At 41.2% G+C, this 24,010-nt stretch overlaps 1 protein-coding gene across 1 annotated transcript; it reads left to right on the top strand.

The window, feature by feature from the left end:
• Positions 1 to 271: 271 nt before the first annotated feature.
• Positions 272 to 23,156, top strand: LOC137179580 (mothers against decapentaplegic homolog 6-like). The gene is made up of 4 exons (XM_067584378.1): positions 272 to 2,826; positions 4,238 to 4,291; positions 4,797 to 4,874; positions 22,159 to 23,156. Exons 1-4 carry the CDS (start codon positions 2,085 to 2,087, stop codon positions 22,797 to 22,799), a joined length of 1,515 nt encoding a protein of 504 aa, XP_067440479.1. The 5' UTR covers positions 272 to 2,084; the 3' UTR covers positions 22,800 to 23,156.
• The last annotated feature ends 854 nt before the right edge of the window (positions 23,157 to 24,010 follow it).

Here is a 24,010-nt window from a genome sequence, read left to right as displayed (position 1 = left end):
CAGACAAATGTGAACATTGACAGCTGTGTGTTTTAAGTTGAGATGAAATGAATCAAAATCCAATCATGTTTTCTTCCTGTAAAACAAAATATTGTGTGCTTACATTGACTTGAACCAACCAGTTTCAACCAATAATATGACACCCACCCATCAATCAACTTTTAGTGGCAAAGAGCTAAGACTCATCATAACACGCCTGTCTGTCCTGTCTCACTTGAAAACATGTCACGATGCAGAAGTTAGATACTCTCGAAATGCTGTTTCATCTGGACTTAAAATAGCCTGCCTAATGGCATACTTGATTATTGTTTTGATAATTTAGTTACACGCTGATTTAAAAGTTTCCTGGAAAGAATTAGAACGAACGAATACCTTCATCATTATACATGTTATGAGATTCAGTGTGCTGTACCGAGCTAGAAGGAGTAAAATATAAATATCAACAGGTGCAGGTGAAGTAGCAAACTTGTAATCCTAAATCTGTGGTGTTTTGGCAGATTGGTTCAGGAGATTTATCGCTCTGGGGTAGAAACAAAAGTTCTCGGAGAGAAGGAAAGGAAGCAAAAGATAGCTTTGGTTGGAGGAGCACCGGGCTGCTGCGTCTTGATGTGCCGCCATCTGTCTGCATTAACTCAGCTTATCAATTAGCCTATGTGTCATTTACCTTAGCTTATAAATTAACCTATACATCATTTAGCTTAGCTTATCAATTAGCCTTAACGTCATTTGGCTTAGCTTGTCAATTAGCCTTTACGTCATTTAGCCTAGTTTATCAATTATCCTTTACATCATTTAGCTTAGCTTATCAATTAGCCTATATGCCATTTGGTAGCCTACTAATTATTGAAAAATGAACAGTGTTACATTACCAATTAGTCAATTAGTCAGTAAACAGCAGGTCAGGGCATGCAGAAATGTAACACTGACCAGACAGGCAAATAATTTACCAATATGAATAAAGAATAACTATTTAGTGTAATTGAAGCCACTTATTCAAGTAAAAAAATGATTTCTCTTATTATCTGTACCAAATAACAGTTTTTCTTCCTTAGAAATTTCTGGGAAATTAAATCAGTAAAATGAACCACTTGCAAATTAGCATTTAAAAAGCCTTCTTGTGTATTTTGGAGCTTCATGTGCAGTGAGCCTTACTGTGTTACATGTAACCTATCAATTAATTTTGCATCAACAGTTGTTTTTCATTCTCCTCCCAAGTTTTCAGAGTATATTCACCAAAAAGGCTTTTATTTTGAAAGTAATAGCCGGGTTTTATTCTGGCAGGCTTGACTGTAGTGTGTATGTGTGTGTGTGTGTGTGTGTGTGTGTGTGTGCGGGAGCATGTGTGCGTGTGGCTCTGTGTGTGTGTGTGTGTGTGTGTGTTTGTGTGTGTGTGTGTGTGAGTCCGAGAAGGACTTGCAGGGGAGTGGAGAGTGGAGTAATTCCAGCTCTCTTTAAAACAACTTCTCAGCGCGGAGTTTGGCACCGGAGTCCCCGACCATCCCGGCTTCATCCCGGGACTCTGCAGCGGGATTACAACTTCCACGACAGTGAAAGAAAACACCGGGATTTCAGTCTAGTGAGGATTTATTTTGGGGGTGAAGGAAAGGTTTTAAGGATCGAGGGGCACCCAAAAACTGAAGGAGAAACTCTGGAAAACTCTTGGATGTATGCGTCCTGATGCGCATGTTGCTGTTTAGTTAATGTAAACTGATACTGCAGCCTGAGTGGTCTAACTATGGTTTGGGGATTGTGTGCGGGATCTCCACAGTGTTGGGGACTTGAGGGTTTTGTGAGAGAGCTGGCAAAAGTTGTGGCTTAATTGAGTTGGCGACAGCAGGTCACTGAACAGTGACTGTGTGTAGCCTTCTCCTTCTCCAGACGGTTGGTGATGTTTAACGCAACACATGAGTGAATATTGTCTTCTAATGCTGCGGGATAGCCACAAAACGGTGACCACCGGCTGCGCATGTTGTGCGCACCGTGCACAATCCCCAGGTCTTGCGCGACGAGTCTAAATCGATGTGGCATCTCCCGAGACCCGGACGGGACCGACACGACACATCCAAAACTGTCTAGGTTGTCGTATGTTCAAGTCGAAACGCTCAGGTCTTGTACGGCGACTCTGGAGAAGCCGTCTGGTCACCGAGAGCGACGGGCGGGATGGAAGCAGACGAGGTGAGGGAGGACGGAACGGTCCGTGTGGCAGAAACTCAGGAAAGCTCCACAGACATGAGCAGCGGTCGGTGACACACACTGACCCGGCTGCGGGACTCATTGGGGAGGCTGGAGAGCTGACGGAGAGCGCGGAGAGGGAGGAAGAGGAGCAACCTGACGATGACCGGGGTGCCATGTGCGTCCCGGAGCACAGAGGCTCCCGGCGGGGACAGGAGGGCGACAGTAGGACGGTGACGTGTTGTTTGTTTGGGGAATGGGATCTCAGACCTCGGAGCCCATATTGGGCCCCGAGAAAAGACGGAGGGGGGCCTTGTCAGTGCTCACCAAGGCACGGGGCGCTGGAGGAGGAACTCGCGAGCACTGCTCATGCTTTTCTGAAGAGACTCAAGGAGAGATGTCTGGACGCCTTGGTGAAGGCTGTAGAGACCAAAGGAGGGATACCGAGCGAGTGCGTCATGGTGCCGAGCACTGAGCTGCGGCTCGATGCTCATCACATCTCTCCACAGTATCTCCTGTGCAGACTGTACCGCTGGAGCGACCTGCCGCTCTCAGCTCGGCTCAAAGCGCTGTGCCACTGCCAGAGCTTCGGCGCAGTGGACAGCGCGAAAGTGTGCTGCAACCCCTATCACTACAGCCGCTTGTGTGGGCCAGGTAAGGACACCAGGGGCGGGGGGTGGGGGCTAGATCAGATCCTCAGGGGACCTTTACCCTTAGAAAAGACCTTTTAAATTGCAGCTGATTAGATGTGGGCTATAGGTGACAGGGAAGATGAGAGGACATTATTCAGGGTAAATATCTTCATGCTGCTCTGTCAACCTCCTCCACGTTTAACATCACTCAAATCAAGCCATCACAAGTCTTCTCTGAGGGGCCCCTGGGACTCCCCCAAGAAGCTTTTGGGACCCCACTTTGAGAACCATTGCGTACCAAAGTCAGGTTGAGGGCCTTGAGATTTAACTTAATCTCATAAACAGCCTTTGTGCAATCTAAAGATTAATGGCTCACACAAGATAGCGTGAAATTAATGGGAATTTACAATAAACCAGAGTGTTTATAAGTTGTTGTTTTTTTCTGAGGCCTGCAGCTCAAGACATATGTTGATTTAAGTGTTGAACAACGTCACAGTCACGGTTATTCAGTTATTCCTCTTGATTCAATTGTTTCTGATGAAGTCATCCAGCATATTTTACACGCGTGTTAAGTGATCATAATCATATTGAAACTCAAAATGCAGCAACACCCTTGAGAACAAATGTTATTGGGCTACACTCACACATACTTCTCTTGTGTTTTTATTGCCTGCCCTACAGTTTTATTTCATAACTCTGCTCTTGCTTTGGTCCACCATTTCTTTGATATCCTCTCGACATTCCAAACACATTACACACTTATTTAAATCTGCGCAAAACTTTGCTTCCCACATCATCCAATTGAAGGTCGCTCTCAAGTTGCACTTAGGCTCTTTTTTCTCTGACAAGGAGGTCCTCCTCTTGTTATTTAGGTGAAGGAGTGCCGATAATATACAGTTTGCATAGTGCTGGCGCCAGACTGACTCGCTGGGTATCTGACTGACTGAGGACTCCGGCAATTACTGGCTCCGCTCTTAAAGGGGCCGCAGCCACAAACCCATGTCCACTCTGCACTGGAGGGACTATCCCTGCTGCTGCAGCATTACTTAGCTTATTTACAGTGCTGCTTTGCACAGAAGTCCTCCTGTGTGTCTGTGTGTGTGTGTATATGTGTGAATGAAACTGTCTGATGATGCAGGACAAGCAGAGGATAAATAGATCAGTCAAAAACTCTGTGAATCAAATACAGTTCTTAAAATAAATAAAGATACAGTGGGCTGAAGTACTTGCAGGTTTAAATTAAGTTGTACAGATATGTTTACAGTGATGCAACTGTGAGCTTTTCAAACAAAGCGATCAATCAACAGCTGCCAGGCTTTGATATAAACATTTGATTGTTTAATGAAGCAAAACCACATGATGCAGATCAGTTGATAATTGAGGATTACGATCATACAGCCTTTAATTTTTCTCATTTTTGTTGTATTTTCCAGAATCACCTCCTCCCCCATACTCTGTGTCCCGTTCAGATGAACACAAGCCACTGGGTGAGTTTTGGAAAAATGGCAAGTGAATGACACAGAGGGTGTCGTCATCATCGTATTTTTAGATTGAAAACACAGATTACTGCTTGTGTTGGAAGTGACGCTGTTTGTCGGGATTTACCTGTGATCATCTTCCCTTTGATGACACCTAGAGTTGATAATACGGAGCCTCTGTTTTTGCATACAAGCTGTCTGTTCCAGGATCTGGAACTAATGATTAGGGCTGCGACTAATGATTGTTTTCATTATCGATATATCTGATGATTAGTCTTTCAATTAATTATGTCAGAAAGTAGTGACAAACACAGCTCTCCAGAGCCTAAGGGGATGTCCATAACCTAAACATATTCAACTTGTAATAATGTAAAGCAGAGAAAACCAGAGAATGTTTGGCATCATGTTTGATAAATGAGAAAGTGATTATCAAACTTCGATTCATCAACTACTTGTTACAGCACCAGTCTCACTCTTCTACTGTATGTTTGTCCTTTTTTCCCACATTTACCAGACTCTACTCTGTCTTACACTGAAACTGTGCTGCCCCTCTTCTCCAACCCGCCTCACATTACGCCAAGAGACTACACAGGTGAGTAACTTGAATTATTTATCATTGCAGCAGGACATAAACATTGTGACCAGGCAGATGTTTGCTTCAGATGAGCATGATTTGTATTCCAGAACAGGAAACTTTTCCAACAAGAAAAAAGTTTTTATTTGCATGACATGTATGTGTGTGTGTGTGTGTGCATTTACAGACTCACACACTCATGCATGCAAACGCACGTAGCTCACTTATGTCCTCTCCATGAATGTTTACATAAAAGGCTAAATTGCATTTACTGGCGTTATTATGTTGTGCTTTCCTTCCTATTTTCAAAGGTTGTTAAGACAACCAAAAACTCCACAGCATAAAGCTTCTATTGTCCGAGAGGCATGGAGGGCTCGGTGGGGGTCTGGGGTCTCTCGCTATCTAGATGCCGCAGCAGTGTAGCCTTTCTGTCTGTCTTTCTCCCTCTGTACGCTTTCTCCACAGCAAAATATTTCGCTGGGACGAAGCTGCAATAAGATCCCCGTGCATACTCCCAATCCCCTTTGCCTCTGGAACCACCCATCCCCCTCTTTCCCTCTTTCTTCCCTCAAATCCCTCCATTCCTCTCGGCAATTGAGCAGTGGAAAGAGGCTGGCATTTTGGGGGCGGGGGAGCTGAGCGGCTCTGATGAGGCTGAGGTGTAGAGTTTTGTGTGCATGTGTGTATATGTGGAAAGGGAGGGCTGAGGGGTGCGTTTGGACAGGAAACAGCCCCCTCTAGATGATGAAACTGGAGCTTTATTTGTTTACGTGCTGGGGTCGGGTGGAGAGGTGCTTGTAGCGTTAGAAGAAACCCACAAACCCACTCAATCAAGCCTCCCCGGACTCACTTGTGGACGGTGTTGAAAGGTGAATGGGTACCTATGAAGTCTGTGTAGTGTAGTCACGGCATCGCAGACCTGTCTGAGGAGCCCCAATGAGACTTAATTGCGTGTGTGATTGTCAGGTTCTATCACATATGATGAAATACTTGCTCATTTACAATTTTTTTCAAGTCGTTGTACATGTTTGGTTAGTTTAGAGGCATAGCTGTAGTCAGGATTTTAGAAAATGCCTCACCACTCTCAGAAGATTTTGACCAGAAATCAAAACAAAGAAGATGCCTTAATTACTTTACCATATTCAGTTTATTTGTCAAGAATAGTTTTTGGACATTTTATTTCCCAACATCAATGTCTAAATAGTGATTTGAAGCCTTAATTCTCCAAACTGCATGAAATAAAATTCTGGGTGAGAAATGCTGACGCTTTTTAAATATTTTAACTTTACACCAATCATCGTTGGTGTAAAGTTAGTCGAATTTAAACACACTAAGTCTAAAAATACTGGAATCAGCTTATCAAATACCCACCATTTGTAAGATTTTAATTGTAGAATCTAATCAATCATGGTATTAAACAAACCAAATTCACAAAAAACAGAAAATAAAGAGGGTCTGCAGTGGTAGCTATGGCTCTGTTTAGATGTTTTTTGAGGCTGTGACTTAAGAGTTAACATGCATTTTTAATACAAATAATGATTATTATTTCTTTCTTTCTAAGTGAAAACAAATCTGTCAAACTTGTTTAAGTGTTTCTAAGTTAATTTCACTGACAAAACAAGGACACAAAGTTGTGTTTTAGGAAGCGAATCTTGAAAATAATCCAAATGTCTGTTGAGTCAAGGTCACAATTGAGTGAAGAGTCTAGTTTTAGGTTGAGCTGAGTAGCAAGGGGAGGTACCTCCTATTGTCTGCCTGGTGAAATAAGTAGAAATAGATCAGTTTTCTTACAAGAAGACGTGGTGTGTGAAGTGTTTGTGTGACTCTGCGTGTGTGTGTGGTCTCTGATCCCCTGCCCCCCACACCAGAGCACTGGAGCCGAGAGCTGGATCTCGGGCCAAGAGCATGAGCAAGAACAAGACTTGGCTAAACAGAAGTAATGAAGAAATCTGCATGCAGTTTTTGTCATGAACTCTGACAGGTTATAAGACGCTCCTATTGAGCTACAGCTGGTATAATAACAGGAAATAAGCTGAACATGAAGCGAGTATCAAAGAACTGTAGCTTAAAAAGCCCTTGATGTTGGTTAGATCTTTCAAAAGTGTAAATGAGTCTTTTTTGTGCAGGTGATCCTCTGGAATATCATCTAAAGCCTGTGATGTTTTCTTTAGAACAAAAACAAGCATTGAACATGTGCTCTGGCACTTCAGCATCTTTTTTTATTATTCCTTTTAAACCAGCTAGCTTTAAAGAAAAAGCAGCAGCAGGGCGTGGTCCATACATACCTTTGCCCTGGCCTCTTTTATCATTCGATCAGTTAACGTTCCCTTTAAACCACAGCAAACAGCCCCGCTTTGAAAAAGGAAATGTCTACTGGAGGTTTGGTAGGCTTATATCGAGTTGGACTATCCCTCTGTGACTCCAACAAAACGTGTCATTCAACTGCTTATTGTCAGTGTGTGTGTGTGTGTGTGTGTGTCTGTGTGTGTGTTTGCGTGTGTGTGTGTGTGTGTGCGTGAGAATGAGAGAGACAGGGAGAGACGGGGAGGAATTTCTGTCTGACTTGGTGATAAGATCGTCTCAGAATACTCACATAGGGGTTCTATCAGGACAAAAACACACACACGCACACATATAAACACACTCACCAATCACGCGATTTGTTGGAAGGAAGGCAAAGTTCTGCTTTCGTACCTTCATGATTGGTGCGTAACAAAGAGTTAGATCTCTGCTGCATTCAATGTGGCCTGTACTGCATATATATAGAGTATAAATTAGATATATTTAGACTATTCAGCGCTATTTTCTGCTCCTTCCACTTCTGCTCCCATCCTCCTGCAGCATATATGATTCACATCATGTGACTGATACACAAATTACTAAATCGCGGAACGAAATTTGCCTGCATCACCAAAATCTGTGATTGTGGACACTGTTTGCCAGATTTTATAAGTGATGTGGCTTTAGGTTAACACTAATGGTTGGTTGGTGTATTGGTTCAAAACACTTTGGCCCAAACTGAAATATACAACTTTGACAAACGGGTCAAAATATCCACTTGTACAAAAATCTAATTTCATGACAGACTTTGAGATGAAAGCTAACATACAATGTTAACATATTTTGACTTCCAGACCTCTGAACCACCGTCCACATTTCTGATTTGTTTGATCCCTGTGGCAATGTGCTCATTGATGGCTGTTTCGGCCAGTAGGCAGCTTTAATAACGGGGACGTAACATAGCTATCCAGGTACATCCACGAAGAATAACAACAGAAATAAAACACCCCAATATAGCGACAAGCATGGATGAGATCGTCTCTGCTGACAGGTTGTTGTAAGTAACTGCTACAGCAGCTTCTCTGGCGACGTGAAAAAGACGCTGATGGGACTGAAACATCACTGAAAGAACATAACCCACCTCCCAAACAAAAAACAGCTAACATGAACATAATATCATACTGAATGAATGAGGTGTCTGAGTCTAATTATTAAGCTAATGCTGCCATTCTAACATTAGCATATCGATTTGTTGTACTGTAGCGCTACATATGCTAAATGTAACCATGTTAACATACAAGAGTCGTTGACATACATGTTGATATGCCATTAATGTATAACATATTACCAGCCCATCATTATCAGGCTGAGTTGCATTTAACTGGGTACATTAGTTAACTTCTCTATCTGAATCAATTATATTAGTGTGAATATTGAATTTTATTTCCACTGAATTGCATCTTCTTTTTGATACTTCTTTACTTCTTTCCCCCCGAGTAGGAGATATAATATTGGCAGAAATCCCCCCATAATTACTAGATAATACGAGAAGGCTGACATTAAGGGTTGTTCCAGCTCATCTGCTCATATTTGCGGTCTGTATGTAATAGATTCAGATTCAGATTGGAAGCGAATGTGACACACAATGTCATAAAATAACCTTTTGATTTACTCCATGGGCTTTCCTCTGGCACAAACTCAGACCAGATTGGACATTTTTGCTCCATGAGTGGTAAAGATCTAAGAATAACAAAGTCTCCATCTTTGTTTCCGGGTGTGTAATGAGAATTACAGCCTGATGTTGCTGCTAGCATAACTGAAGATGTAGTCTTGTTTTTTTACTAGCAGTTCTTTTTTTACAGAAAGCATCCTTTTGATTTTGAAGGATCACAAGCCTAGAAGGACAAATAAATTGAGAAACATCACTAGAGTTGTCAAGCAGTTGTCCACCCTCTTGTCATCAGGGCTCTGGTTTTCCAACATGTGGAAACAAGTGAAGCAATGATACTTAGCGGACATTAGTATGGCCTGGATGCACTGAAGTAAGACAAGAAGACTGCTCCCTCTCTGCCCTCAGTAATCATATTTTGGTGGCTTATTTGCTTAAGCAGAGCAAGGTATCAGCCAAACATCCTGTCTCAAAGCCCTGTCTGCACTCGCTGCAGCATTAACCCCATGAATTGGCCCTTTGACTGATGGGGCACGGCCCAGGAATGTTGGGAAATTGGGAAGGTGAGGGGGAGTAGGGTCTTGGAGTGAAAGAGGTGGGAGGGGGGATAAGGGGGTCTGACTCTGGAGAGTGACATCTGATACATGTTTGAACATATCGCCGTTAATACTTAAGAAACGCAGAGCGGAGCCGACATTCTTGGAAGTTTGGAGGACAGTTTTAAGAGAGGGACTGCACCATGCTGTTTTAGTGAGCTTGGTTCATAAAGCGTTCCAGGTCAGTCCAGGTTGACACAAGGTTTTGTAAATGATCTACTGAGGCTATACGACTCTAAAGTAAAGATTTGTCTCACAGGAGCATGAATTTTAAATGAGATACCTTTTCAGGATCCAAGGAAGAATTGATTTCTGAGATATCAATAATGCACCAAAGTCTTGAGATGTAAAAATAGTGCAAAGACAAAAAAGTAAACACCCACATTCTACCGCGTCCAGCGAGAATCTATCCGTCTAAGTCTGGATGGGTCCTCTCAGTGACCTGAACCTCCAGCCTGTTTGCTGGCGCGCGTACAACACTTGCTCTTATGCCTGACTGAGACACATTAGACTATGGAATTCAACATCAAGTGCTGGCCCATTAACCATTTGCCATTTCCTCAAATATTTTCCATCACGGCTCTTTTTCACTACAAGAAGGGTGAGGACGCGGAGCCACCACTCACTCACAGACTTTTATGTTGACGGTGGTTTAGTGGGGTTTTTGAAGTTTTTTTTTTTTTTTTCACATTTTATGCTAAATGGCAGAATGTTGACACTGTTATTATCTAGAGTAACTTTAAAGCACAGCAGCGGTAGAGTAATGGTGGATACTTGATTTTCCAAAATGACCACCAAGCAAGTGCAACTCATTATATTTCCCAAACCATAATGTTTTGACCTGAAAATGAACAGCTAATCAACAAATGAAAAATGAAAGAATAGATCAGCAGGAAGGTAGATGCATTGTTCTGAAAGTCATGAGGGCGGGGCGAGAGGAAGGGAATATAAGGGAATATATATTCAAGGAATTATAGATGATGTGGGTATTCTTTGGTAATGTATTTTGATTAACGGTAAGTTGAGATTTAACAATTTAAGTTCATTCATCCCTGTCAATCACGTTTGTTTCATGCACAATAAAACAAGAGTCTACAGCCATGATAGCGGCTCAGTGAGCCCGTACTTAGGCAATGTTAACACAATGACAGTGATAATGCTAACATGCTGAAGTTTAGCAGATTAAATGTTTACCATGTTCACTATCTTAGTGTAGCTAGTAGTCTTGATAGTAGCACTAAACAAAGTACAGCTGATGGGAATGTCATGAGTTGTGCAGGAATTGGGTCATAAACAAAAGGTCAAGTCAAAATGTTGACCTGATGATGGAGCTACAGGATATGAAAAGTTATTCCGATTCATCCTGTGAGGGACATGAATATCCGTACCAAATTTCATGGCAGTCTTCCCAAAAGATGTTAGGATATTTCAGTCTGGACCAAAGTGGACCGACCGATCGGAAGACCAACATTGCCAAAGACAAGACCCTCATCATGAAACAGTGTCTCCAATTTCAATCCTGTCCCCCTAGAAATTATGTTTTTATACAACTCAACTGTTTTCCCAATTATGTTGCATTGGCAAACGTAAGCGCTGCCTGGATTATGCTCACAGGCAATGTTTTTTTTTAAAATTAATTAAGCATTATATTTATATATCACTCTGAGGTCAGAAGGAGGAGGTCGGGGTGGATGGCAGTCATACAAGATGCAGGCACCAGAGACCGGGGTTCACATCCTGAGTCCTGTGTGTGTGTTTAGATTTAGGGAACAAAAGCACTTTGGTTAAGGTTATTGAATGATTGTGATTTCATTTAAATGATAATAAACTAGCTGCTTCAAGTCACTGCATTCTTTTTTTTGGCTGTATTAAACCAAGACCATGATCTTTCCCTAACTTTAAGTGCTGCCAGCGCCTAAACATAACCATAAAAAGTTTAATGATGCTGGAGTTTGTACCAGTGGATATTTTACTGCAAGATCAGATATTTTGTCTCTGAACATTTCACTCATACGTTCAGGATTAACATTTTTGCAACTTGCCAAATCCTTTATTTAACAACATTTTCTTAGTATTTTGAGAGAAAATGTAATTCAGCCAGTATTACGTTCCTAGCCAAAGATATTTACTGCATATGACGTAATTTTGAGGAGACGGGGTTACCCAATTAAACCAAAAAAGGTAACTTTTCCTTGCTCACGCTGTTGACAAAACATTTAGAAAAGGTTTATATTGTGTAGTTTATTCATAAGTCTTAAAAACTGTAATTCTGAATGAGGCAATTTCAATCGCAGTTTTACTGTTTTCGAGTTCGAACTGTGTTGTTATTTCATTTCAGTTTACTTATCTCATTCTCTCATTTCATTGTCTGACTGGTTTGTCTTCAATCAACTTTAAAAATCTATGATATATTTTTATCTCCTGTATTTAATCATTACATGTACAAATAATCTTAAAACTCCGAGCTGATGGAGTCTCGTCACCTCTTGAGGTTTTCATGCTGAAACGTCTGTCAGTGAAGAAATGTGTAAACATCTTTGTGTACAGATGCACAGATTGATTTTCTGGGCAAATTGTAGCTTGAAGACAGTCAGCATGCATACCTCTACAGTGCTTACTTATTCTGCAAGTGCTTGAGGGTATCTGAGGTCCTCATGCTTCAAACAGATGATGATTGGTTGAGCAGGAAAGGATTTCCGTATTACTGCGGTTTGGCCAACTTGGAACTGAAGGAAAGAAGCAAAAGCACATATTATTTATTCCCTATTTTTAAATATTTTCTTCATTAGATTTATTTTCCGGGATTTCTGTGTTTGATCTTCCTACGTTCTGGCTTCGTAGATGCAATGCTGATTCATTGCATTTCCATCGACACTGTGTGCAGTTTGCAGGCAGATACAAAAAAAAGTGTTTTCAGACTCGCAGATGCAGAAGCATGTTTCAAGACATTTACAACTTGTAGGTCCCACTGGATTTGCATGTATTTAAGAGGTCTTACACATCATAAGCAGATTGTCTTTTTTGTCATATCAATGATGTTCTGATTAGCTTTTCTCCCTTCTTTCAGTATCCCCTTCATCTTTTTTCCTTTTTTTTCTTTTAGTCCACTTTTACTCTTCTTTGTCAGTTCATTTTACTTCTGCCTTTTATTGTTTGTACACCCTCTTTTGATCTCTTCCTTCCTTCTCTCTCTCTCTCTCACTGTCTTTATAACTCTTATTCTTTCTCTCTTTTACTTCAGTCCATGTTGTCAGGCCATCACAATTTAAAATAAGGTTTAAATTACAGGACTGACTGTGGCTTTCCGTTGTTCCCTCAGAGTTTTTGCCAACTCGCAATTTGGCTTTTAATGGAATCCTGCCATGCTGCTGAACCTAAAGATTCTTTGCAGATGTCGACAGGCTCTGACTCTGTGAAATGTAGGAAGCTGTCGCCTGTGCTGTGCACTGTGAAGGCAGTTAGTTAAGGCTTTATTTGTTTATTTGAGGGAAGCGGCATTCACCTTGTTTTCAGGCGTTGTAGCTCCCTGTTTTTAGGGAGGGCATTGTGTGTGTGTGTGTGTGTGTGTGTGTGTGTGTGTGTTTGTGTGTGTTCATAAGCATTCACCCATGATACTGGAAACTTGCTGCTCAATAAGTCCCACACTGACACACAGACATAATACAATATTCACTCTTACTGAAAAATGTAAGACCACATACACACTCTTTCACACACACACACACACACACACACACACACACACACACAGAGCTTTTGATCATAATTTAATTCTTACTCAAAAACTACCTACTCATTGTCTTTGCATCGTGAATTACAATCATGTTTGATGCTTTTCAATAATGTTACTCTCCCTAATTTCTTTCTTTTTTCTTTTAGATATGCTACCACTTTGGTTCAAAAGTGATCTAACTGAAGTGTATGATCAAGTTTCTGATGACACTGCTATTCAGTCTGAAACCTGTATGATTAGAACATACACAATAGTATATAGTACAGATACAATAGTGATTCCCATTAATTTTTTTGATTTATAAGGTAACACTTTACAATAAGGTACACAGCAGTTCATCTTCTTGATAATAATCTTCTATATAGTCCTTGATTCAGATTCATTGAGGAACTTCTTATTAGCGATTCATTGATTATGAGGTTGTTACTGATTTGTTTTTTGGTCCTTTGTAACTACTTTTTGTACTGTATCGTAAAATGTTCCAAAATTATGTTCTACAATATTGCATTTGATACAAATAAGGATACAAGTATTCAATAGTAGTGTTTTTCTTTTTTTGTCGCAATTTTTTGTGATTTACAGACGCAAAAAATCAGGTGCCAGGTGATTTATTTCGTACCAATTTCAGTTCATAAAAGTGTTTAAATGTCATACGAACAAAAACAAAAATGATTATTTCTCAACACATTTCTTTCAACATGAAATAAATGTTCAAAATGTTCATTTACTATGTTGCTTGCACACGCTTTCTTAAATAGCAACACACAATTTCACAAGTCTTAAAGATATGGAGAATGTGGCAGATGGTAAACATGTTCACACTTCTGCTAATTTTCTCAAGTATATCTGTCAAATTAGTGCAAGTCTCACAGTTCTTGTGTTTCCTCCTGACCGTGTTTGTTAAGTTTAGTGATTTTTTATTTTTACTGCTGCTACTTTCAAATTCACCCAAATTAAGTTTAAGTAGGAATTTCATAAATATTTCTTCATAGTGGAATAAATCGATCGATTCCACCAATAAATGTGTGTAATTATGTAGCGAGGAGTGAAGGCCATATAGTCGGATCACGTGAGACTCAATGAGAGACTTGTCAACTTGACCCCTGTGACTGGCTGAGCGGGGGGAGGAAGTGTCGAGGAAGAGGGCCTGTCCAGGAATGTGTTGGGAGGGGAGGTTTGTCAACTACAGCGAGCTCTGCCTCTCTGTGTCTGTCTCTGCTTTTCTGTCTCTAATCAGATTGAAATAATCTTACTTAAAGGTACAAAAAAAAACTAAAGGTTAGTTATGATTAAAGCTAAAATATGATGGCATATTTGTCCTCTCGAAGCGGTGAGCTAAGTCTGATTTCTGTCTGTATGATACCTGTATCGTGTAGATGTGTCTCTGGTGCTTCTGTAGGTAAACACGGGCACCTCCTCAAAATACAACCACATGTGTTGTATAGAGGCTACACTGGTTTTACAGTCACCACATGAACTGTAGCTAATGGTAGTGTTTGTTGATAGTGAAGACAACATGGAGCAGACAGTAATCTTTCTTTACTCTTATCAAAAAACGCTACACAGATTAGCTCATTCTCATCTAGCAAAGAAATTTTCAGTGCACACTTTGCCTCCTTTGTTTTTGAGCGTGATCGAACGTGAATGTGATTACATCAGGTTGAGTGGGAATGCACAGCGACCGACCAGACAATCATCTTTTACGCCGGTGCTACAACAGTCAAGAGGTAGAGCCAAAGCAGAACAATAAATCACTTTGTTGTTACTGTGGGAAGGATAATTAAGGCTTCAGTCCCACCATCCTCTGGCTCTGTTGGTTAAGTTGCATTTAAAACAGTTGCAGAAACTAAACCTGCTTCAAGATACTAACAGTTAGACCAGTTCAGGACCCCTCACAATAACACACAGTACAATCAGCCTGTCAGGTTCTATTTATTAGATAAATTCAGGTCAAGTGAAGTGAAGTCAGTTTTATTTGTATAGCCCAATATTTGCCTGCAGGGGGCTTTACAATATGTACAACAATACAACATCCTTTATCCTTGGACTTATGAGTCAGATAAGGTAAAACTTTCCAAAAGCACCTTTAATGGAAAAATTTGAAGAAAGCTCAGGAAGAGCGAAACAGAGGAGGGATCTGTCTTTAGGACGGACGGAGATGCAATATAACTGAAATGCAGCATGGAAACACAGGATGACAAAATTTATAGACGGACTGATATACATAGGCATATAGACATAGACATATTGATAGACATATATGAAGGAGGACATTTAGCAACTTCTACATACCACCAAACAGGAAGGTCCACCCCTAAAAATCACAAAAGCAGATCCTATCAACCAAAAATATACAATGACTCATTACTGAGTCTTCTGAGTCATTAGCTAGCTGTCATATTTTACTGACATGAGGCATCCCTGCAGTGCTTTCTCATTGTTCAAGTTCAGTGCTTTTTCGTACTGCTTCAATTTTAAGGGACACGCAGGGTTACTGTATGAGTCAGAGCAGCTTGTTCTTGCATTTAAGAAGAAAATGTGTTCACGATCTCCAATGGCAAGGTTATTGTGCAACAGAAAGAAACCAGACTGCATCTTCACTGCAGTGATGTGGCGTAGACGTGTCTCTGATTATGACGGGCGTAAACCGATATTTCACTTTGCAGGAACTTGTACAGCATTTAGGAAGTTTTCCTCATTCTGAGTTTAATTAAATTGAACTCAGATTGAGGCCTACAGTTGCCCGGAGGAGCACTGATAACGTGGTTGGATGTATTATTCATTTGTGACGATGCATTTTTCATCATTTTCATTATCCATTGGGTTTTGGTTTTTATGTTTTTTTTTAGCTTGAGAAGGTACACTTAGTTTATCTGAAACATTCAAAATCACCAATGATTTTCAGATTTTCTTTGGCCAGCGACAACATCATGCTGGTTCCTATGTAGATTGATTAGTTTTAAAACTCACCAATTTTCACCAAAAAACAAAAGAACAAATGTCAACAATGTCAAACAACAGTTTATAATCTGGATTTCATATCACCTGTCAGATGAAAAGTTTGCAACATCAGCCTTCATTAAGGGCTTCACAAAGATGAGTTTCTTCAGCTGTAATCATGGAACTGAAGTGAAAACATCAAAATCACCTAAACAGGATTTTTCTAAGAAGTTTTTTATGTGTTTCGCTTCTTGGTATCTCGGTGGATGATATAAGACATGAGAATTCCTTGGCTTGAGTTGTCTGGCACTTTGAAGTAGCAGCAGAAATGCAGGAAACTGGTTACTTTCACTCTTCCTCTTGGAGGAGCCTTCTAAACAGCTTCCAAACACATCTTCCCTAGGAATTTTACAGACACAAATGTTAACATTCCTACAGATGTGTATATGAAATAATGGGTTGATGGTACGGAATTGAATGTATTTGTATTATTAAAACAAGAAACAGAAAAATGCCTGGTTTCACACTGCAGCAGGCTACATCATAAGATCCACCTCACAATGGAAAAAAGAGGGAGAAGGAAGGAGTGTGTGTGTGTGTGTGTGTGTGCAAGAATGTGTGTGTTTTTATGTGTTTGCGAGCGAGAGCCCCGTTGTGTTCGACTGTAAAGCCCATGTCTGGCGATAACGCAGCCCTCTGATGGCAGAGATAGTCGAGACGCCAGCTTAAATGTGGCTTGCTGGATTGAAGTTGCCCTGTAATGATAGTTGTCTCAAACAACACAGAACCTACCATTTGCAGCCAGGGAGGGGTGTTTTCTTTTCTTCCCTTATTTTATTTTATTCCTACTTTTTTAGAACTTTAGGAGGAAATTTGAGGAAGTCGAATCAAAACAAAAGCATCTTAGAGGCGACCGACAATGGTCAGTAGCTGAATTCTATCCTCGCTTCTCGTCCCTCTGTCCCCCTCTACACCTCCCCTACTCCCTCTCCCCAACCCACACACTTCTTTCAGCACAGTGGAAGAGTCTAATAACTGGAGGGGAATCTAATCCTTGGCACTGGATGAAAGACGAGGGTCTCCCTCCCTCCCTCTCTTTCTCACAGTCTCTTTCTCTCCCTTCATTTTTTTCCGTGGATGCTGGTTATGCTTGGCAGGTTCTCTCTCTCTCTCTCTCTCCCTCTCATTTTCCCGCTCCCTCTTTCACTCAGATTTTTTTTTACATTTTTACTCTTTTACTTCCCCTTTTTTCCCCAACTTTCTCCCTCTCAGTGCAGGTTAAGGTTGGCAGGAGGGAGCCTCCACTCCTCCAACTAGAGAAGGGGAAAGAAGAGAGTTTAAAGGAATAGTTCAACAGTTTCGGAAATGTGATTATTCACTTTTTTTCTGTTAAATATGACGCCACAGGAAGTGGCTGACTCTGACTTTGTCAGGTGTGGTAGTGTCCTGTCATCACTGTGAGGTTGCCAGGCAAGTCCCTGCATCCCGTCAAAAGACAGTCTGGCACGAAACTTCCCACCATAACACCTTAATTTTTCATTTCTCCAATTTGGTTTTTGTGCGGATTAAATGAACAAGATATAACATATCATATATTATATGATATTAACTTGTGAGCTTCAGGCAAATTTTTTTACATTTCCCCTTGTTTCCTGGCTTTATGCTAAGCTAAGCTGCTGGCTGTAGCTTCATATTTATTGCACAGACATGAGATTGGTCTAAATTTTCTCATCTAACTTTCTGCAAGAAAGCGATTAAGCACATTTTCCATAATTCCAAAATATTCCTTAAACATATATTCATTTATGATTCAAGCAGATAAAAAAAAAACACAGAGGAGTACAAGAAAGAGGAAAGATGAGCGGTGCTGTCGTTTGAAGCTCAGGTTCAATATTCTGTGGGGTGCCGGCAGGAAACTGACTGTCTGACCTCTGAACTTTGATTGCCACTGCTTTGTGTCAGCCCAAAAACAAAACTAGTCCTGAGTTGTTTTATTACAGCAAGTAGCAATAAGTATACATTCAGCTTACCTCCCCACTGTTGTTCAGGCTTTAGAGAAAAACATCCATGAAGTGTACCGGGTGTTTCGGTGAGATTGGCACTAAGAGACAGTGATTTTGAAATGAAATAACAAAGGCTACTTATCTAATTGGTAAACAGAGCTGTTAAATGGTGGTTGGCTTAAATGCTTGCAGGACGCTGTAATTGCTGCCAGCCCTCACATACAGATGAACAAGCAGGCACGCACACACAGAGGTTTTCGACTTCCTCCGCTCGAACATAAACATACTGATAACCTCCAGTTTGAACCCGTCTTTAAAAATTCCATTGAAGAAGCTCGTTGCCCACCCGCTCCTTCCTCCTCCCTCCTCGTCTGCGCTCCCTCGTTCTCACACAAGCTCATTATACCTTTAGTTGGATGATAGCCAGACTGAGCATGATGACACTAAAGACTGTGCCAGAAACATTAAACATGACATGCTGTACCACTCGGGCTGTCAAACAACAGTGGAAATACTGATTTATCATATTTTTTAACATAATATCAGTTAATCCTCAGTAAAAAAAAATCCACTGTAGGACTATGGTGCTAATGCTTAACGTGAAATATAGCTGTCTGTGTTTTTATGGGTTTATAGACATAGCTACACATGTAAGATAACACGAAAGAAAAACAGAAAATAAATAAGCAGACAGAGAAACTTAGTGCCTAGTAACCGAAAACAAACTCAAATATGATACATAAAAGAATAAAATCATAAATGGTAAATGAATAAATAAGTAAACATGTAAATGAGCAAACAAGCACACTCTTGTAAATGTTAAATAGTCACTTCAAAGTATAACGATAAAGTTTTTGAAGCTTCTTTTGGCATCATATTCTTGAGATTCGGCCTTTAGATGCTCTCTCTGTCTGTGATATGAATACTCAGTGCATTAGAAACTTAAAAGCCAGGATTTAATACTAGATTCTGTGCTGCACCCTTCATTATATGATAGAAATTAAAGTGCACTATGTCTAAAAAACCCTAAAAAGTCCCAAGTTTGTTTTATGTCTTCTTTGGGAATTAATTTGATCGTGAGCTCATAAAGTCTCCCTGTGTTTCCCCAGACATGTTTGTGTTGCCTTATTACAGGGAAGAGCATGGCTTGTAAAAGTGTGTAAGTTTGTGTGTGTGTGTGTATGTGTGTGTGTGTGTGTGTGTTTGAGAGAGAGAGAGAGAGAGAGAGAGAAAGAAAGAGAAGGAGAGAAAGAGAGAGATCCTGCTAGCTGAGCAGCCTGCTCTCTTATTGGAGAGCTGTAAAAACTCCAGACCGCAGGAGTTGCCAGCCCGGAATTCACTAATGACACACGTGGGCCTCAGATGAGAAGTGCAATTTTGTGTGTGTGTGTGTGTGTATGTGTGTGTGTGTGTGTGTGTGAGTGTGTGTTATAGTCATACTGTTTGCATCAGAAGGCCCAATTTGTGTGTATACATGTGCATGTGTGAGGCCCTATCTCATCATCTAATGTGTGTGTGTGCTTGTATTTGCGTACACATCTCCTCCTCCTCCTTCTCCTCCCAGCGCCCCCGTACCACCCCTCTTTTACCCATCCCCCTCCTCCCCCCCCGGAATGAAAATGGCCGCTGTGCAAACATAACACACCTAGCCTAATCTCGGTCCTGGTTTCACCCAAACGCAGCTTGTTAATGGGAGGAGGGCAGCCATTCTGGCCCCTGGTGGATGAAGAGGGGGTGCTCGCTGGAATATGAAAGGAATGGGGCCACAGGCACATGGGTCTTTAAATCCTCTGTGTCAGTAGAGTCTCTGGAACAAAATAATGGCATCACTCTGTGTGGGAGTTAATGTGAGCTGATAGCATGAGGGCTGGGGGGTCAAGGGTTCACGGGCTTGCGCTAGGTTGACAGAGAGCTGAATGCTTCCCTCCGCCTCCCCCCCACTCCTCTCTCTGTTGCCCTCCACCTTCCCCTCTTTAACTCTGGACCTGAAGGAGTGTGTTATGAGGAGAGATGGTGAGAGATGTCAGTGGAGGAAGTGGGCTGTTCAGTGTTGACAGTTTTAACCCCTTTTTCAAAATATACAGACGGGTGACAAATTAAAGGAAAAGTCTGAATAAATGGAGAAATATAAGAAATGACGCTTCCGCACAAGGCAAGGGGTCAGTGAATGGTTTGATAGTATAAATAGAGTATAAATATGATGTGAATTATTTGCTGTGGCCTTGAAAGTAAACAGATCTTTTGGTCGTGCTAACCTGGAATTATGCTTCTGCAAAGAAACGCCTCTGCGGAGAAGGGTGTTATGCGTAAAGCAAGGGTTCGAAGAGGAGGCGACACACATGCCTCCTAAATCTCGATAACACGTCATACAGTTGAGTGTCAAGCTGCTTGCTTTGACTCCCGTCCTGTCAGAAGGGGGGGTTGAAAGCAAAGAAGAAAACGACATAAACGTTAAAGCTAACAAAACATGTTCAAGTATAAAAGAAACAGCCACGAGGATCTCAGAACGACCCCCATGTACGTTCGCCTACGTGCAGCCCGGAGAAGCACGTTTCAACCTTTAGACAACACTCTCCTACGCCATCATCAAAACACTAAATGAGGGAATATCTTTCGCAGGAATGGTGTTCACCCCTCCCATAGAGTTCCAGTAAAGACTTGAAGAATCTATTCCCAGGAGCACTGATGGTGTTCTTATGGCTCATAGTGGCGTAACACCTTACTAAGACACTTAAGTTGTTGTTTTTTTCGTTTAATTTGTCACCCGTCTACAAGTCAAAGCTTGTACTGAAGTTTGCACATCAAGCAATGGGAGAAATTATTTTGTTTCGCAAGGTAGAATAAAAATTTGAAACTCCTACGACCTGCGTGTTGCTGTTGTGAGCTAAAATGTATCATTGCTTTGAAGAATGCATGAGTAAGTTACAGTGTGAGACGAGAGGTGGGCTTGTAAGTCTTGTTTTGAGCATCGATACTAGCATGAATAGGATCAATACTGCTGCGTTCATGCTGCAATTACTTTGTTAGTTTAGACCATCAAAACTGTAAACATTTGCTATTTTCCGTTAAAAAGGTCCAACTGAAATAAATTTTTTTGTCTACTACAGCACACATACTTGCTCTGTAAATCACTTGTTCTGTGTTCTGCTTTGAGGAAAAATCAGAAACCAAAAGGGAGAAATTTATATTTTAAAATTATTTGATTTCATGATGGTACCCACTAGTTTTACATCATTTTGATTAATAACTGTTTCACCATCCACTTATGTAAGCTTGACACAGCAAATCAAATCTAGCATAAAGTGATAACATGGTGTTCAATCATAGTCAGAGCAGACGGTCACACTGAGCCTGATAGCAGCCGGCTGCACAACGCAAGAGCCAAAACAACCCACAAAAGCTTTCCTGCTAAAGTTTTCTTCTTATCTAAACTTATAAACAAAAGCCTCGTTGAACGAGCCACCAAACAAATGTTCACTGGGGAAAAGTGCACCGCTAACGTTAGTTAGCAGCTTAGAAAGCTAATTAGCTGTTTAGCTGCAGCACATTAAACAGCATGTTAACATACTTGAAAATGTTAGATGTTGGTTTGGTTGTTGCTCTTCAAAATCCCTGTTAGCGACACACTGTCTGTCCATGACTCGTGTCTACAGAAGTTTGTTTACTTTGTCTCCATTCCATAAATAGTATGAATAAACATGTATTGTTTGCTAAAGCATTTGGTGATAATGAAAATGAATTTAGACGTAGCCCATTAATGTTGGCTCTGGCTCTACATGGCTCTCCCCTACATGATAGTACATTATCTGCTTTGAATGATTAAGTTATTGATACTGAGTGTTCTGTATTACTTACTGTGTCAAAACTAATTTTGTGTTATCGCCCACTCCTACTGAGAATGGAGAAAAGACAGAGCATGTTTGCTCATGTTTTCATAAAGACTTCTTTTCCCATCCTCCCTTCTTCCTCCTCCTTAAGATAACATCATTCTTCTCCCTTTATGACAAATAAAAGTTGTAAAAAAATTGCAGTAAAGATTTACTAATACAAACATGGATTCTTCTTCTTTTATTCCCCTCAGACACTGGTACCTCCCTTGGTTCCTCGACCTCCGGCGGACATCGCTCTCACTGGTGCAGCGTTGCCTACTGGGAACAGCGCACACGCGTGGGTCGCCTTTATCCAGCCTACGAGCCCTCGCTCAGCATCTTCTATGACCTACCTCAGGGAACAGGCCTCTGCCTCGGCCAGCTCCATGCCAACGCCTACCACAGTCGCCGTGACGACCCAGGCAGCCACGGCACATCAGGACTTCACGGCCACCACAGCCGTGGAGGTGGAGGGAACAGCAGCAGCAGCAGTGTGCAACAGATACGCAGTAAAATCGGCTTCGGCATCGTGCTGAGCCGTGAGCCGGATGGAGTGTGGGTGTACAATCGCAGCCAGCACCCGGTGTTTGTCCACTCACCCACTCTGGACCCGCCCAGTGCTCGAGGGCTGAGCGTGAAGAGGGTGATGCCGGGCTTTTCCCTCAAGGTGTTTGACTATGAGCGCTCCAGCTGGATGGCAGAGCACGGCGTGAAGCCTGAGAGCCAGGAGGGGCCCTGGGACCCCCACAGTGTTCGCATCAGTTTTGCTAAAGGATGGGGCCCCTGCTACTCCAGACAGTTCATCACCTCCTGCCCGTGCTGGCTGGAGGTGCTACTCAACAACCACAGATAGCACACAAACACTCTCACAGATACACAGGAGGTTTCCTGACCCAGTATCCTAATTGTAATCTACCTAGATTTAATATAAAATTTATATATTATATAAAATATATTATACATGTAAATACTTGAGTCATTTTTACAATGCAATTATTTATGTATAGTGTAATGTGTATATAGACAAAATAAAAAGGAACAAGAATATGCACTTTTGATTCTATATATGCATTGCAGAGTTTCTCAGCATCATTTTGCAAATATAAACTGTAAAAATAAGACGAACCTGGTCTATGTTCTCATGATTTAGCAATTCCATCAAAAAGTATGCCATACACTCATTGTCAATAAAGTATTTGTATTAAATTAAGCTTTATCTGGTGGTCTCAAGTGCTTTTACCTGACGCTCTTTGATAAGTCAGCGACATGCAAAGTTCCTCATCGATGAATGGCATATTTAGCAACGTTTTATCAAGAAAAACACTTTTCCTGGCTGTTTTCTTCCAGAGCAAACACAGTTGTTTCAAAATGGATGCTGTTTTTAAGGTTTAAAAGATGATTGAAATGTGTTCTGTGTGTATGAACTGCCATGAACCATGATTAACATGGAGAAAAATGCTGCTGAGTGTGGATAAGTGGATAAGATGGTGAGGACAAACCTCAATTTATTAGTGTTGCCAAAAAGGACATTTTTGTGGGTGACACATAAGATTAAATTAACACTGAATATCCACCACAGGCTCTAAAGACTGTTTGTTGGTCTTGTAGGTTTTAAGATATTTTGATATGCCATATTTGCTTATTCGTTAACACTTTTCAAACATCCTTTATGCACTAGTGGTGCAATTTACATTTTAATTGGTCTTGTTGGTTTCCTGAGACAAAGTTTTTGCTGTGTAACAAAATAATTGAAGCTCAAAGGTCCACTTAATAGCTTCTAACCACATGTCACAGTCTTCTTCAGTGAATGGCATGTGGAACCACAGTCACATAATAGCAAGTGGTGGTATATCGGTGTGAGATTGTTACTCCTGTCTCTGTTCAAGGATGGCCTCCTCAAACTTTCCCCAGTCGTCCACTGGGCCCCTGGCCAATGGCTTTGACCCCTTCCCAGTCGTCGCTGTGACCGGTTCTTATCTCGTGGGTGAAGTTACACATGAATGTATAGTTTACGGCATACTTTCGGAGCCTGCATGTCACCAATGTCACTAAGCTGTAAACTTC

This window comes from Thunnus thynnus, chromosome 1 (genome assembly GCF_963924715.1).
Source record: "Thunnus thynnus chromosome 1, fThuThy2.1, whole genome shotgun sequence".
NCBI classification, from domain to species: domain Eukaryota; kingdom Metazoa; phylum Chordata; class Actinopteri; order Scombriformes; family Scombridae; genus Thunnus; species Thunnus thynnus.
This window is presented reverse-complemented; position numbering and strand designations above follow the sequence as displayed.

Excerpts from the sequence above, each read along its gene's own strand:
- LOC137179580 (XM_067584378.1), top strand. The coding sequence starts at position 2,085 with ATGTTCAAGTCGAAACGCTCAGGTCTTGTACGGCGACTCTGGAGAAGC. Across the intron at positions 4,292-4,796 it reads AGATGAACACAAGCCACTGG|ACTCTACTCTGTCTTACACT; the intron begins GTGAGTTTTGGA and ends CACATTTACCAG. Across the intron at positions 4,875-22,158 it reads TACGCCAAGAGACTACACAG|ACACTGGTACCTCCCTTGGT; the intron begins GTGAGTAACTTG and ends TATTCCCCTCAG.